This window comes from Leuresthes tenuis, unplaced genomic scaffold (assembly GCF_036924035.1).
Source record: "Leuresthes tenuis unplaced genomic scaffold, fLeuTen1.0.hap1 SCAF_24, whole genome shotgun sequence".
NCBI classification, from domain to species: domain Eukaryota; kingdom Metazoa; phylum Chordata; class Actinopteri; order Atheriniformes; family Atherinopsidae; genus Leuresthes; species Leuresthes tenuis.
The window spans coordinates 26,102,939-26,118,844 of NW_027325378.1; the positions used below are offsets into that span (position 1 = coordinate 26,102,939).

A 15,906-nucleotide genomic window follows, 5' to 3' on the forward strand; every position below is an offset into this window, starting at 1 on the left:
ACTACAGCACTTTTAACTTCTTACACCTACACACTGAAAGAGAGAAATGAGTGGGAAAAATTCCACAGCCCCTCTGTAACATTCAGAGAGATGACACTCAGTTTTAACCAGGAAGAAAACGTTGTATGAGTGTGTGTTGTGGGTGTTTTACCCTATGGCATGTTTTTCCAACAGCCTCTGAACAGGGACAGAGAGCTTCCCAAGGAAGCGCTTGATGATTGGACGACTTTTGGCAAACTTGTCCTTCACCTCAATCTCCAGGACGTCAGTAGGCAAAGACACAAAGTTAAACCTCTGCAGAGACAGGTGGGCACAGAGGAAAGGGAATCATAAGGATCATAATTCTTGGAAAAGGCCTAGGAGTTAAACAGTTTATTCAGGAAAACATGTTTTGGAGGAGTAAATGCATTAAGTTAAGTAACAAAACAATATTTTTCTATTAGATGTATCTGGATTTTTACATAATCAAAAACTGTTCAGGTGTTGACAGATGAAACTGCAGCAGCTCTACGGGAAATCCTTGGGTGCACAAACACAGGCAATGCTGCCATTTGGGAGAGCTACATCTTTTATGATGACAACACACCATCAGTGAGATCATACGTCAGTAAACGCGTGGGTGAGTTATGTCTCCACCTTACCTGTCACCGTTAGCACTACCGATGTTATTGTTCACATTTTTAACATGACTGACAGAGAAAACACACCACTGCTCTGGGGAGGTGCTTTCTACCATACCTGTCAGACAACATCACACCCTTACTGATCTCTCACTTTCTGATCTGAGTTTAGTATTCAGGAGTTTAGAGACAACCTGCAGCTTAATGTCAACGTAACAAGGAGCTGATCAGACAAAGCCACTCCGTCTGTGTATCCCTAAGTTCATCCTACCATCATTTGTGAACAAGACTGCAAGATACCTTGACTCCTCCACTTGAGGCAATGACCAAAACAAAAGTGGAAGGAGCAAACCATCCTTTAAAGAGAGCCACTGAGGCAGCTGTAGGTCAGAAGGAAAAGGAGTCATCTGAAATTACAAGGTTGGAACACATCGAAGAGTACAGGGGAAAGACACTAAACCCTACTTTGCCTATACAGCCCTGAGATTCCCAGACCAATCACCCTCATCTATTTCATCCAAGATGTTCCAAGATGGCGGCGCCATCTACAGCAGCTACACATTGAGAAGGACTTACATCCGGACCAAACTTATCAGCCTGAAACAACACTGGAACGGCTGGACCGTGGAGGAGTTTGAGTCGTTCCCGGAGAGGATACGCCAGGGAAAACGAGCCGGCATCAGAGCTACGCTAACCGCCACTCTGCATAAACCAGCGGTTCCAAGTGTTTTTCTTGCCAACGTTTGCTCCCTGGTTAACAAGATGGACGACATTAAACTACTGGACGTTAAAAACCAGATAGACAACTGCATCATGGTGATAACGGAGATCTGACTGGGAGAACATCCCAGACCTAGCTGTGGAGCCAGCAGGCCGTACAATAGTCAGACTCGGGTAAGAGGACTTCAAGATACCTAGATACGTCTGGGTTTCTCTGCTCAAGCTGCTGCCCCCGCGACCCGACCCCCGGATAAGCGGCAGATGATGGATGGATGGATGGGTAAGAGGAGAGGGGGGGACGTGTGCATCTATATTAACAACAGTAGGTGCACAGACACCGTCGTTATTGAGAGACACTGCTGTCCAGACCTGGAATCTTTACTCTTAAGAGGGAAATGCCCAGGGAAATCAGTCAAGTGTTTGCAGCTGCTGTGTATAACCACCCGTGGGCTAATGCTAACGTAGCTATGAGCAGGCTGCATTACAGCATCAGCAAGCAGCAGAACAAACACCCAGATGGCTACTTCATCGGGGCTATAGACTTTAACCACACAAACTTAAAGTCTGTTCTCCCCAAATTTTATGTGGACATTACAACAAGGAAGGGCAAAACACTAGACCAGGTCTACACCAACATTTCGAGAGCCTACGAAGCCCGCCCTTCCCCTCACCTCGGACAAACATATTTCATTGTTCCTGATACCATTCGCAGTTCTAAGGCACAGTACAAGCCAGTGCAGCGCTGGACAGAGGAGGCCACATTGTAATTTTTTTAGGACACAATATGGGAGCTCATTGAGGACTCAGAGATTGAGCTTCACACGTCCTCGGTGCTGTCACACATCAGTTTCTGCATGAACAGTGTAACTACAAGAAAACAAGTGAAAATATTCCCCAACCAAAAACCCTGGTTTAACACCAATATCAGCACTATTCCAGGCCAGGGATTCAGCAATGAGATTGAGAGACAGGGAGGCCTGCAGGAAGGCTTGAGCAGACCTGAACAGATGCACCAAGGCTGCTAAAACAAAGTACAGAAAGCAGAAAGAGGTCAATTTCAAGGAAAACAACCCCGGCTCCATGTGGAAAGGCATCCAGAACATTACAGACTACAAACAGTGCCACATCACCCCCTCCCCTACAGACACTTCTCTCCCAGACCAACTCAATGCCCTTTTCTCCTGCTTTGAAGAAGACATCAGACTGGCAGAGGACATCTAACAATTATCTAAATTAATTCAGAAACTAGACATTTATATGAAGTAATTCAACTGTTAACCAATGTTTCCTGCAGTTTCTTTTTTAATTCCATGGTTAACACAGGAAAGAAGCTCTCAGAAGCTCTTAGCGCTAAGAGCTTCTTAGCGAATCGGGGAAACGCGGCCATTGTTTGGCTCTTTATTCATATGTCATAACTTTACAGATATCCATCTGAATTTGAGAGGTATTCAAGATCCACAACCTTTATCTATTTTATTTTAGTTTGTTATTTGTCTTTTTATTTTCATGTTTATTTCATGTCTTTGCCTTCATATCTTAACTAGGTGTGTGTTTTCAGAATCCTCTGAATGTGTGTTAAGACAAAAGAATGGAGAAATGGAGTTTTCTTTGTTTTATCAAACTCTTAACACGGGAATTAGATATTCTACTGTTTTCTTGTGTTTCAAATACATGGGCCAGACGTGGCCATCAAACAGGCCAGGGGGGGTCAGGCCCCACATAGTTAACAAGTCGCTGTTGAATGCTTCTTTATGTAATTTCGGTCAGTTCAAGCGAGAACTCATAAAGTCGTGACTGAGACGGATTAATCTTAACATACAAGAATCATAAGATTCGGTCTTTTGCCTTCCTTTTGAAGGTAATTAAGGATAATTTAAATAGAACACTATTTGTAAACAGTTTACAGTGCTACATCCTCCACCACCATCCTCAATACTGGTGTTCCTCAGGGCTGAGTCCAGTTTTGTACACACTGTACACCCATGACAGCGTCGCCACCCGACACCCTCATCAAATTCGCTGACGATACAACCATAGTGGGGCTGATTAATAACGATGATGAGGCACCATACAGGGAGGAGGTAAAAGCACTGGTGCAGTGACAACCACCTCTACCTTAACACTAAGAAGACAAAAGAAATCATCATTGACTTCCAGAGGTCAAGGACCACACTGCACTCCTAGGCTTGAGCATCAGTGGGTAAGAAGTGGAGCGGGTCACAAACTAAGTTTCTTGGACTGCACGTCTCAGAGGACCTGGAAGAAACACATGGGTGACGTTCTTGTGACCTTCTCCATGAGCAAAAAGGAGCATCATAATGGAAACATCCTAAAGTGACATGAAAAGTGCCCGGCTCATGATAGCTCTACAGTGCCCTACTACTGCTCTACTGTATCCTTTGCAATCCTTTTTGTTTTTCTGACTTTGCAATTGATCAGTTTTCATATAACTTTTATTTTCTTATGTGGGACCATTTTATTGTCGGTAGCATAGAAGAGATAGACATTGTCAGTTGAATAATGCAATGGAAAAAAAAAAATCTTGAAAGAATCCAATAGTTGAATAAATACTGTACTGCACTGCAATAGGTTTTCAACAGTATCCACAGCCAGCACCTGAAGAATGATGAAGTCCTTTAGGAAGCACTTGGACAAAGCTCTTAAACATATATCAAATATTAAACTACTCTGTAACTGTGTGCATATAGAATGTGGAGTTGATTTTAGAGGTTGCACAGGCAAAAAGGCACGAAGAGCAACGTTGAGGCAGCACAAATTGATAGCAAGATTGTGTAAGTTGAAAATATTTCACCTTTATGAAGCTGCTTCATAAATGTTTTTATTTGTTTTGTACTGTTTTATATATTTATTTATTCACCAAGATAACTGTGTAAACACAGGAGCTGTTCTGAAACACTCTTTAGCTGAGGAGTTCTGCCGTGGTCCAGATCGAGCTCAAATACACCTCCCAGTATGGCTCTGTAGCTCGTTTTCACTTTGTAGACACAAACAAACCCAGCATAACCTTTCACTCTCTGTCATGGAAACTAATTATAAGGTTTCTGGTAATTAAAAAAAACATACGTTAACTAAGAAAGTGACATTTTGGACATAAAGAAAAAAGACTGACTTTAACTTCCATTTGTTGACCTTTCGACTAAAACCACGACATCTTTTTTCTCTGGATAAGAAATGCTTGTGATTAAGGGAGTCCATGAGATATGTACAGTTGGACAGAGAAGAGGGATTCCTACATAGCTGCAGAACAAAGCTCCAGAAATGACACATGAATTATTGAAAAAGGTGGTTTTAGCTTGCTGCTGCTGTCTTTGTGGCTATTATGTACATAAACATATTTTGTACTATTCGTGGTGCATATGACATGATTAACAGTGGAAATGTCTGTTTTCATAAATCTTTTGAAAAACTTCAATCCTCTATCTATAAGCATGAAACTTTCTTTTTGGGTTTTCTTTTTGGCTACAGCAGGCCTTCTGTATCCCAAATGATTTCACCCATATTTAAACTAACGAAACCTGAATGACATTTGAATGTGCTGGTGTGAGCGTTGGTTTTAATTAGTTGTGGCTGCTATAACATGTTTTTTTGTTGCCATTCTCTAAATTTGCGACTCAAAAGTAAATGTTTTACACAATGGCTCCACTTGGATCATATTTGCTTTGTTTGCTGTTACATTGTTAGATTTTGAATACCTTTTTTTAAAAAACCCTGTAAAGTGTTCTCAAAGCGAGGAGGAAGCAGATTAAACAATAACTTAGAAAAGGAAAATGCACATCTGGCTCTGGTAGAAAAGAGGGAAGTGCTGAAAAGGTAAAAAAATAAAAGAAGAAGGAAAGAAAGGCTGGGATGGGGAAATGTGGAAGCAGAGTGATAAGAGAGGAGGCTGAAAAGAGGTCAATAATTCACAAGATAAGCCAAGTGGGAGCAGAAAGCGGAGAATGTGTTTGTGAGTATAGAGTGCAGTACAGTTTTACAGACAGTAAGACTGAGTTTTGTGAGTCTGTAGGAGGTGAAGTAAAAGAAATCTGAGGAGGAAATAGAGGAATGGACTCAAATAGGATTATTTGAGGATTATCTAATAACAATTATTAAGAGAATGGGGAAGATGAGTTAAAAGCAGCACTCTAAGTGTTTAATAACCATCAGGGAGAAAAAACTGAACAACAACTTAGATGGAATGCAAGGGACAAACTATCAGCACTGTTGTTGGTAGTTCAAACTCTAAAAATAAAAGCAGTAGAGGTATCCTGTATCCTACATCCAACATGCCAGTGCCTCTTTATCACAGCATCCTGGTCACAGAAGTCTTACCTGATCTCACTGGTCCAACCAGTAGACTCAAGTACCGCCTGTGCTGCTGTTGCAGCTTAACAGTAAAGTTAATTTATCACTAAGTTCCCATGTACTGGCAAACATCTGCTCATCCTTTGAAAAGTATTCTCACTGTGGAGCATCAATGACCCTTCACTGATTTTACTACAGTACGTCATTTAGCATCATTTTGGAGGCACGACAACTGAATTTGTAACTAAAGCTAATAAAGACTCAACACAGAATGACTGTATCCCAATAATTCTATAACAGGCGTCTGTGTTCTTTCCTAATGTTTGTTTCATTCAAATAAGTCTATCTAATGATCTGCTTAGAGGCACAGCATGGTCGAAGCAACAGCAGCAGTTTCTGCATTACTGGAGGGTTCACCAGGGATCACTCTTAGGTCTCCATTAGGACCCAGTGATGTAGGCACTGCACTGCCCCACAGAGAAAGCCAAGGTCAGTTGTGACAGAAGGTATCGTCTTTCTTACATACAGACAGCCGATAATGGGACTTTATTTCAGCACCACGCTGTCCTCACAGCAGCAGGAGCTACAGTACTGACACAGTATCACTTTACATAACTCCCAACATGAAATTCAATTCAACTTCACAGTAATAAAGGTCATTTTTACTGGGTTATTCTTTGGATTTTATTTTCATTTGTTTATCTATCAAAGTCAACTGTAGTACAAAACTTCAATGAAAAAGAGGCTCCTATTCTGCGGCACCTCAGCTGCAATCTGCATTTTAATCCCAATTTTAGGTCTGCTCGTACTATTCTGCTTCTACTACTTGTCAAAAAATAAACTTAACATAAACAGTCTGTTCATAACCATCTCTAAAACCACACCTTCTTCCACATTCCATCTTATACTTTAATAAGGGAGAGTGTTTAAAAAAAACATGATTATCTTATTGAGACGGCGGAATTTATCTGGCAATACGACTGATATTTTTGCACACTGGGCTCATTTGATCCACCAACACAGAAGACATGTGGAAGGAAACACCCTCAGCAAATCCGTGAGAAAATTAGGATGTACAAATATTTCCTGTCAAAGTTAAAGGAGCAACAGAAATATCTTTAAGAAAATTTAGCTATTAGCGTTGACGATCTGTTGGCTTTGTTTGATAAACAGCTTTTCAAACCCTGGCATTTTATTTTAAACACTTTTATACCAAATTGCACCGAATGTCATTGGACTTTATATGAACTTGTAAACTTTGGCTGTGAAGTGCCCTTAGAAGACTTTCTGTAAACTGGTGCAGTGTAAAGTTGCACTGAATTTAATATAATCATCCCTGTGCTAATAAGCACATTCAACTCTGATCTACAAATGAATGATTTATTTGTTTTTATGACAATTGTGTCATTATTTCCTTTAATTGTATATAAATGTGTTGGCTGTACGTTGGTTGGCACTGTCACCTTACAGCAGGAAGGCTCACATCTCTGCTGGTTCTCTCTGTGTGGAGTCTGCATGCTCTCCCTGTTCATGTGTAGGTTCTCTCTGTGTGTCCTTGTGTTGTTGTACTTGTTAGCCCTGTGATGTCCAGGGTGTCCCTTGCCTCTTGCTCAATGGCGTCCTCAACCCCACCCGCAACCCTGAACTGGATTAAGCGGGTGTAGTATATGGATGGATAATCATTCATTATTATCTCTCACTCTGCACATACTGCAGCATTTGTAGAGTGCAGCCTGAGCTGGCAGGCTGTGGACACACATTAGAGTTACTGTCTCTGCTGTAGGCAAACTGAGCTTCACTCAGCACAGAAGCAGTTTAGAAGACTAAAGTGGCTATGAGCTGAGTGGATACTGCCAAGAGGAACACTGCATTAAATCAGTGTTTGGAGTCTCCTGAGAGACCAGTGACTGTACGTCAGAGCATCCTGAGACTGAGGCTGAGATTCCCTGCAGGCAGGCACAAACAGGGCCAGATTAGACACAAGTCTCTGTTGGTGTTGGTACTTGAACACATTCATTCATTAGCCCATATCCAGGCAGAACTTTAACAACAGGTCCGTAACAATTGTGTACTTGTGTAGCTTTAAGACATAACATAATAATAACTTAAGAAGCCAAATGATGACAGCACGAATGATAAACTGCAACAGATCCTTAGAAAACATGCTACAGCAGCCAAAGTAAAAGTGATTCATCATCTGCAGCTGTACTCCCAACTGGATCCCAACAAAAACCTCTAACTGTACATAAAACCCATTAATACTGTATATGTTACAGATGTGGAGAAAAATTGTGCAAAGTGCTCTTTTTAAATTCTACACTGCAAAAAAACCCATCTTTTATCAGTACGGAAACAGATTTTCTTGAAGTTGCATTGCTCGCAACTCTTGACAAACAAAACAGATCGGCACAGAGGAGATCATATGGATGGAGAAGCACTCCACATAAAAGGTCTGTTTTGAACTTGCTTGGTTTTACAGTTGAGTGTCACTGCACACAGATGTGTAGCAGCACGCCGACCAACACACAGACACAGCTGGAGAAACAGCTTGCAGATAAGAGCAAGATGTTTCTCTCAGCCGCTGATCAAAACCAACAAAGAAGAATATGCTAATGGTGCTTCATGTCGGGAGCCCCCCCCGCCGCAGATAGAGGACTCATGAAAGTGACAGAAGAAAAGAGGGACACTGTTTTTTTGTGTTAGTTATTGGTTATACTTACTCTCAAAATTAAAAATAAATATGTAAGTTGAATAAAATTCTTTACGGACATTGAGAAGAAAACATTTTTTCCCTGGTTAAACATTCAGGTTAGAGGCTTATTAATATAATAATATTTATCTTAAGAGCATTAATTATCTTTCACTGTCCAGAGTGAAGAAAATGCAGGCTTTCACTGTAACTTCATACTGTATTATACAATTTCTGCTCACATTTCGCTTTCTTCGGTTGGTTCTTGTATATTTCACAGGTTCTGCGTCACTAAACTGCCTACATTACAGCTGATAGTGCTTTGATGTGACACAGCATCAAGCCTTCTTACAGAGGGCAGTCAACCTTGACATTTGCTACTTATTTTCATGTTCAGCTTTTTGGGCCATAAGATCGATGAAATAAGTATTGACATTACCTTGTAAATAAAAGATTTCCACTAATGAGCTGATTTCAGTCTTTGTCTTAGAGATCTACTTGTGGCTCTACAGCTTTTCTTTATTGTTGTTGTTGTTTTCGTAAATGAAAATACTATGGTTGAAACATTTTGTCTTTTTTTCTTCTGATTCAGCCAACAGACATAATTAACAGGTGCCCTCAATGACTCTGATTATGGTGTACTCAAGTCTGGAGGGACACTTCATTAGATTACATAACAGGAGCTTACATTACTGATATTACTCACCTTAGATTTCCCACTAATGACACTGAGCAGGAAACTATGAACCACTAATATTAAGCACAAAGATCATAAATGAAATCTATACAAATGATTGAAATAAAGTGATACTGACAGAGGAGAGCAGGATGTTATTATACAATCTGTGAAATAATTTCATGATAATAATAATGTTTACAGGAAAGCCACAAACAGTCATTATTTCCCTCTTGCAGCAGGAGACATTAGATCCTTGTTGTGAGGAGAGGAAACATCTGGTGGAAAGCATCAAATGAAAACACCAGCTCAATAGATGAATTTTCTTTTCTTTCGTTTACGTGTACATGTTGCCTTTTGTTTTTTCCTTCTATGTGACTTACCTGCTTCCAGGAATGATTAGAGAATAACATTCCGGAAATGTACACAGTTTTCCAAGAAAACATCATCAATGCAAAAATCAATAAACTAATCTTGTTTTCTGCAAAGCAAACATGATTGTTATGGATTACAATGATCCTCTCACTCTGCTGCTGAAACAAGAGACAAACCCAATCGTCCCTTCTCTGTGCTGTGCAGTCTGTTGGGATGGGTTTATGTTGGGGGATGATGAATTTCAAGACTTATTCCCTTTAAAAGTCCTTCAGTGAAAATTCTGTGATAAGAAAAATTATCCTTGATATGATTGATATGTTTCATCTATGCTCATGAGAAACATTTATAGTCAGGTTTTTAACCCCACAGGCAACATGGAATCAAACGTGATTAGTGGTCACATGTCTTGAGGGGAACTTTTCAAACAAAATTAATTGAAAATTAAAAACAAGACATCAGGAAGCAGCATCATTAGCAGATGTTTAAACATGGATTCCATTAATTCCATTACTTAATTCAGGCAAATGCAGACTGATTTAACTGAACAAACATTTTAATTTTATTTTTTGTCCTTGGTTCTGTGTCACTGGTTGTTTCTGAAATTTGTTCACACCCACCATCCAGAAACACTGCTGGTTGGTGGTCCCATATTAAACCAGACAGCCCCTCTGTCAGTCTGCAATATTATTATAATTGACAAGAGAGCCTTCAAAACAGGAAGCAATTCAAACACTTAAATGTTTACTAGTAACTGGACATCGACTAGCATATAAACAGTAGGAAAGAGTGTGTGTCTGCCTACCTCTGTGCTCCACTGAGGGTTGACTGTGTTGCACACCACTCCGGAGCGTTTCTCCTGACCGTGGTGTGGCAGTGAGGGGAAGATGCTGTGTTTTCCAGGCTGGATGGAGAGTTTCAGATATGGATCAGGATTAAAGAACATCCCCTTCTTCAGTCCAACTGCCTGGAGATCTGAGAGATGGTGAAGCGAAAGCAAATAGTTTGGTGAATGAAACGTGTCTTTCCTTTTGATGGCTGTAGCAGAGGTTCAGACTAAGGTGAAATTGACATATTGTAGGATTTCCTATCAGGGACTCAGATGGCCATCCAGATATAACCGCACTCCTCACCACAAAACAGGCTTGTACTGGATATATGCACACCTACAAAGTGAAAACCAACAGTGTTAAGAATGTGAAATTTCAAATCCTTCCACTGTGGGATGTTTTCTTTTACTTTCAACTTAAAAACCGAAATGCTGTCTGCATCAGCTCCACAACCACAGGGCCAAAATGGACAACTGGGGGCTGGGAGAGATTTATTTAAGTGTCCTTGTGCACAGTACTTAAATGAATCATGATCACAAAAGATTCCATGTTGCCAGGGTTCAAGCTATATGCTTGTTTTGAATACACTCTGGATTCAGCTAATGAACACCTTAAACAGGCAGCTGCAGGTGGCTTCTTCATGTGAAAACAGTCAGAAATGGCAGCTCTTAATCAGGCTAGCAGAGATGCTGTCAGTAGCAGTTCCGTTAGCCCTGAAGAGCGTCTCTTCATCTTGGCTGGTTTCAACAAGAATTTCATATTTCCAACTCTCACAGCTTTGATTATCTGATTGGTTGGAGTCAGCCTATAATAGATGTTGAAGGAGTCATGTTTCATATGGTCCAATCACCTGCCATGGAATTCTAAAGCTGCTGCGCTTTTCCAAATGAAACATCTTACATGGTTCTGCGTAACAAAGCATCTGGTGTGGCTGGCTGTATCTGAGAGAGTAAGTGAATCCCTGAAGTAATAAATTAGTGAGCATGGATGTAGTTAAAACTGATCTAAAATTCTGCACCACAACTCTGCCAAATTTGGTGCAACAGATATTACTGTAGTGAAGGTTGAATTAAAGTGCTCCAGGCTGCAGCTAACAGTGATCTTGTCACGGTGCGTTGGAGAGGTAGGACCCAGATGCAGTTCTTCCAAACGTAACAAGGTTTATTAAGAAAAACAGGGAGCAAGAACAAAAAACAAGACAAGGTCAAAAAACATAAAGCGCGGCAGAGCCGGATCAAAAATACTTAACTATGAAACAAAAACGAGACTATGAATAAGCAAAGGAACACAAAACAAGACTGAGATCGGCAAACCGCGACTTATCTGTGTGGCAAGGCATAAAGTGAGGTAAGGATTCTGTAGTGACTGAAAGGAAACCAGGAAGCTAAATACTGTGAAGGGAGTGATCAGTGAATGAGGTGCAGCTGTGAACAATGAGCCAGGTGACGTGAGTGAACCGAGGTGGCAGGGGAAAAAACATGGCTAGAACATAACATGATTAAACAAACTGTGACATAACATAAACTTATAGAGCAGACTGTGACAGATCTTATATATTTGTAGCCATATTTTTAAGTTTGGTCCATTATTTTTGTGGCTGCGCTGACATACGTCTTCTCTTAGAAAGTACTCTGCTAAGACCAAATGTGTCCAATTGATTTTGTAAACAAAACTTCAACCACCTGATATAAAAATCTGAGAATGCCATATCAGTGCCCTTCTTCAGATCTGGAAATAATCAATGATCACTGTTCTACCTACTTCTCTGAGCTTTAATTTACATTCCTTCTACCTTTGTTTCTCAACAAAAACGATATCTGCCTTCGTATTTTCCCTGAGATTCTAAGTGGTATGTGTGTTTCTAAGCTGTGCAATTCACTTTGCTATGAAAGGACTTCAGAAGCAAATCTCAGGGATAACAGAGGCAAACAGCTTGCATCGGACCACAATTTGCAGCATGTATTTACAGTCTTATGTCAGTGTAACATGATTCACTCCATAGGACTTAATGATCAGGCAAGTTTTCAAGAAAAACTTCGGTCATGTGCTTTCAGTGAATAAACACAAGTGAAAGTGCAGGTTCATCGTGTTCATGCTTTGAGCTGTTTAACAAGGAAAGAGTTAGATGCCAACAGTGTTTGTGAATGCACAAACAAGAAGAGAAAGATGTTAGCAACCTACCTGACAGGGAAAAATTAATGAGCCTCCTGTTGCCCAATCCATGGTTTACTTCTGGACTAACAATTGGCTTTAATACCTGAAGACACAGACAGACAAACAGAGATAAGAACTGTTCAGAAATCTAAAGAGCAGCAAAACACACCTTGTAGCTCCTCAATACCAAAATGATTTTCTCATTCCTGTGATTTTAATTTCTTTAGGAGGAGCAAAGTGGGCCACTGCCGCCAATAACAATAGGCATGTAAAAAAGACATCAGTATAAAAAGCTATAGATGCATTCAATTAAATTCAGTTTTATTTATATAGGGCCAAATTATAACAATTGTCATCTCAAGGCACTTGAATAATATAGTCCAATTCAAGCCAATTGGAGTTCAATTAATTGTAATCATAATCCAATGAAATCCAATTAATTAATTGTAATAATAATTATAGTAATAACATAACAAATGTATATTTTGGAATAGCCAAAAGCTGCATCCTCAGATCTACACTGTGTTTTTAAAGCTCAGTTTTAGTGAGGTTGACAGTATCCTGTGATCGATATTCGGTTTTAATTATCCTGACATTGATTCTTTAGCCAGGAAAAGGAGGACCACAGGGAATAGGGGAGGAGATGAAGAAGTGGAAAAGAGCAAATACTGCTGTGTTATGTACCGTGTCATGGAATCACTTTCCTTGCTGTACCATATATTTTAAAGATAGATATATGTGGGAACAGATAGTAAAGACATCTTAGAGGCCCATTACTTAACCATGACAGACACAGGTCTTGAATAAACCCATTGTGCATGTAATGTCTTTTTCCTCTAATTTTCTTTCTTACCACTATGTAGGTAGGTAACCACCCTTTAAGATAGGTGTTAGATTAAATCTTTTGGAGGCTAAAAAGGAGAAAGGTGGTGGAACCATTACGGTCAAAGAGTTTATCACTTCAGGAACTTTTGCTACTGTTGTACTAAATTAGCTTGGTAACAAGACTTTGACTGTAAAGACATGCTAACTTAGGTGCTGATGGAACTGATATGTTTTAAGATATGACATTATGGCTAAAGTTTCACGTTTGCTATCAGCCCATGAACTTCATTTTGCTAAATTGTCATTTTGAACCATGAATGTTCATCCCAAACAGCAAGCAATGTGCCTAAAATCCAACTGTGTGGAAAAAGTGCAAGAGCAGCTGCTGCTTTCAGTTTTCATATTCACCACCTCTGCTAAGTATTTTTATGTGCATTTATAGTGCTACTTGTAAGTTTTTGAACCCTTTAGAATTTTCTGTATATGTGTGATGTAAAACAATGTGTGTGGACCCCAGGGGTTGGCATTTAACTAGAAGGTGATGTTAGATTAAATTTTCAATCAGCTGCAGTGACTGAGTTCACCACGAGGAACTTGTCCATTTAAGGACAGGAAGAAGTTTTTGAAAAAACTAAAAAAACCAAACTGTGAATTCAAACTGTTTGTCTACAGTTACATTTATGGTTGCTGCATGTTTTCCAGACAGACAGCAAGCTGAACAAAAAAGGGCACCAATGGTTAAAATTAAAATGATATGTAGCACACAGAGATCTGTGCTTCAGGGTATTTTAATTAAGATTTTCCTCCCAAAAGTTCAGAAATCTCACCAGTGGGGGCGGTTTTAATGATGCTATGGGTTGGAATGGGTGGCCAAATAATAAAAAACTGGTCCAGCAGTCAGTGGGTCTACATGATGAGATTAACTGGATTATAGCTATAGTTGGGGTATGCTCCTTATCTGAGCAAGGGTAATTATCCTTGGATATATGGTGGTGAATTAATTGAACAAAGCATGTCATACCCCTGTACGATAGGTGACGCTGTACCCATTTCAGCTATCGCTAATAGAGCCACTTCCGGTTGACGTCTTCACCACCAACAACAACAAAACTCAGGCATTCGAGAAAGATGTCGAACGAGTAACCCGATCCGTTTTTTTGGTCAGATTATGGTGTATACATGAACTGAATAACTCAGTCTTATTGTAATTAATTAATTAGCCATTAATCCGATCCGATAGCACTCGTGTAAACCCACTGAGTGACAGTAACTCCTGTATTAAACTAGCAGTAACCATAGTGTTGGAATGAACTAATGAACTAGCAGGACTTTATAGCACAATACAAAGCTAAGTGAGTCTATCAGAAAAAATAAGTGTTGAAGGTTGAAGTGTTTTGGGTTGTTTTACTGCCCATGTATTCACTTTTCTTCCTTTCTACTTGACTGCTGTCACTTGCATCTGATGAGCAAATAGGACTTAGTTTATTTTTAAGGTAGCTTCATGCTAACACTGCGTGAGGGTGTCAGTGACGTAATTACACTACTGTATTTTGTTGGTACAAATAGCAGTGCAATTATTAGATGATTCACACTAGAGTTCTGCATAGAGACTGAGATGCCTTGGGTCTCATGGACCTTATGAATTTGTTGTGGGATAAGTGGTAGTGGTCAGACATACAGGAGGTGCGGGCAGGAGCAGCAAGTTTCCACTTCATGGTTCTTTAAATTTGAAACTTTTGTGATCTGTCTGATTGGATAATTGTCCCTTTGTTTAAGCTTTTGAAGCACGGCTTCCACATAAATAAACAATAGTGCAAATTTTTGCACATTCTCATACCAATGACAGATGTGGGATTGGACAAATCAAAAGTTTTATTTGTGTTAGGAAGGTCTCTTCTCTCAGTTTAACTGTATGGATAAATTATTCTGAACATTCATGTATAAATATAGAATATCTGATGATAAATACGATGGACTGGCGACCTGTCCAGGGTGTACCACACCTTTCGCCCTATGACTGCTGGGATGGGCTCCAGCCCACCCGCTACCCAATTAACGGATTGACGGTATAGAAAATGGATGGATGGATGATGATAAATACAAAAAAATCTTCTACTAAATTTCAACTAAGTATTTACACTTAGCAGGTATTACAGTGGTTGATATTATTATTCCAAGAAAAATATAATTTTAACCCAAAGATGTACCAGTCAGTCAGCAGGCAGTCAAACATCTCCTCTGAGAAACTGGTACATTAGGTCGGACTCAAATTCTAAGTCTTATCTTGTTAGTGCTTGTATTTACTTAACTTAAAATACTTATGCAGTACTGTACAAATTAAATGCAAATTTAATGAAAAACACTTTATTTATCCCAAAGAGAAATTGAATCATTTTGTATGTTTATATCATTTTTACTTAATTACTTGAGTCCACGTTATACAAGGAAACTCTTACTCCAGTAAAAGTAAACCTGGGGAAAGTATTAATCCAATTTGATATTTACATTTGTTGCATTATCACATGATTTAAATGGTTTGTATATTTTGGTAATATACCTGTACAAAATATTCCAAATTGGTAAAGTTAAATAAAATTGAGAAAATCTTTAAATCTCAAAAACAAAAACATGCACATATATTTCCCCATTTGCTTTAGAGCCCTAAATTGAATCAAGTGAAATTAAGTTCAGTTGAATCACTTTTGTCTAATTTAA

At 39.5% G+C, this 15,906-nt stretch overlaps 1 protein-coding gene across 3 annotated transcripts in view; it reads right to left on the bottom strand.

Moving 5' to 3' along the window:
* LOC140284726 (E3 ubiquitin-protein ligase HECW1) overlaps positions 1–15,906 on the bottom strand; it is a 78,777-nt gene that overhangs the window by 37,418 nt on the left and 25,453 nt on the right. For all 3 annotated transcript variants that reach the window (XM_072378696.1, XM_072378694.1, XM_072378695.1), the window contains 3 exons: positions 12,394–12,469; positions 10,188–10,357; positions 152–294 (listed from right to left, as the gene is read on the bottom strand). In XM_072378696.1, the coding sequence (XP_072234797.1) occupies positions 152–294; positions 10,188–10,357; positions 12,394–12,469 (389 nt within the window). The remainder of the gene's footprint in view (positions 1–151; positions 295–10,187; positions 10,358–12,393; positions 12,470–15,906) is intronic.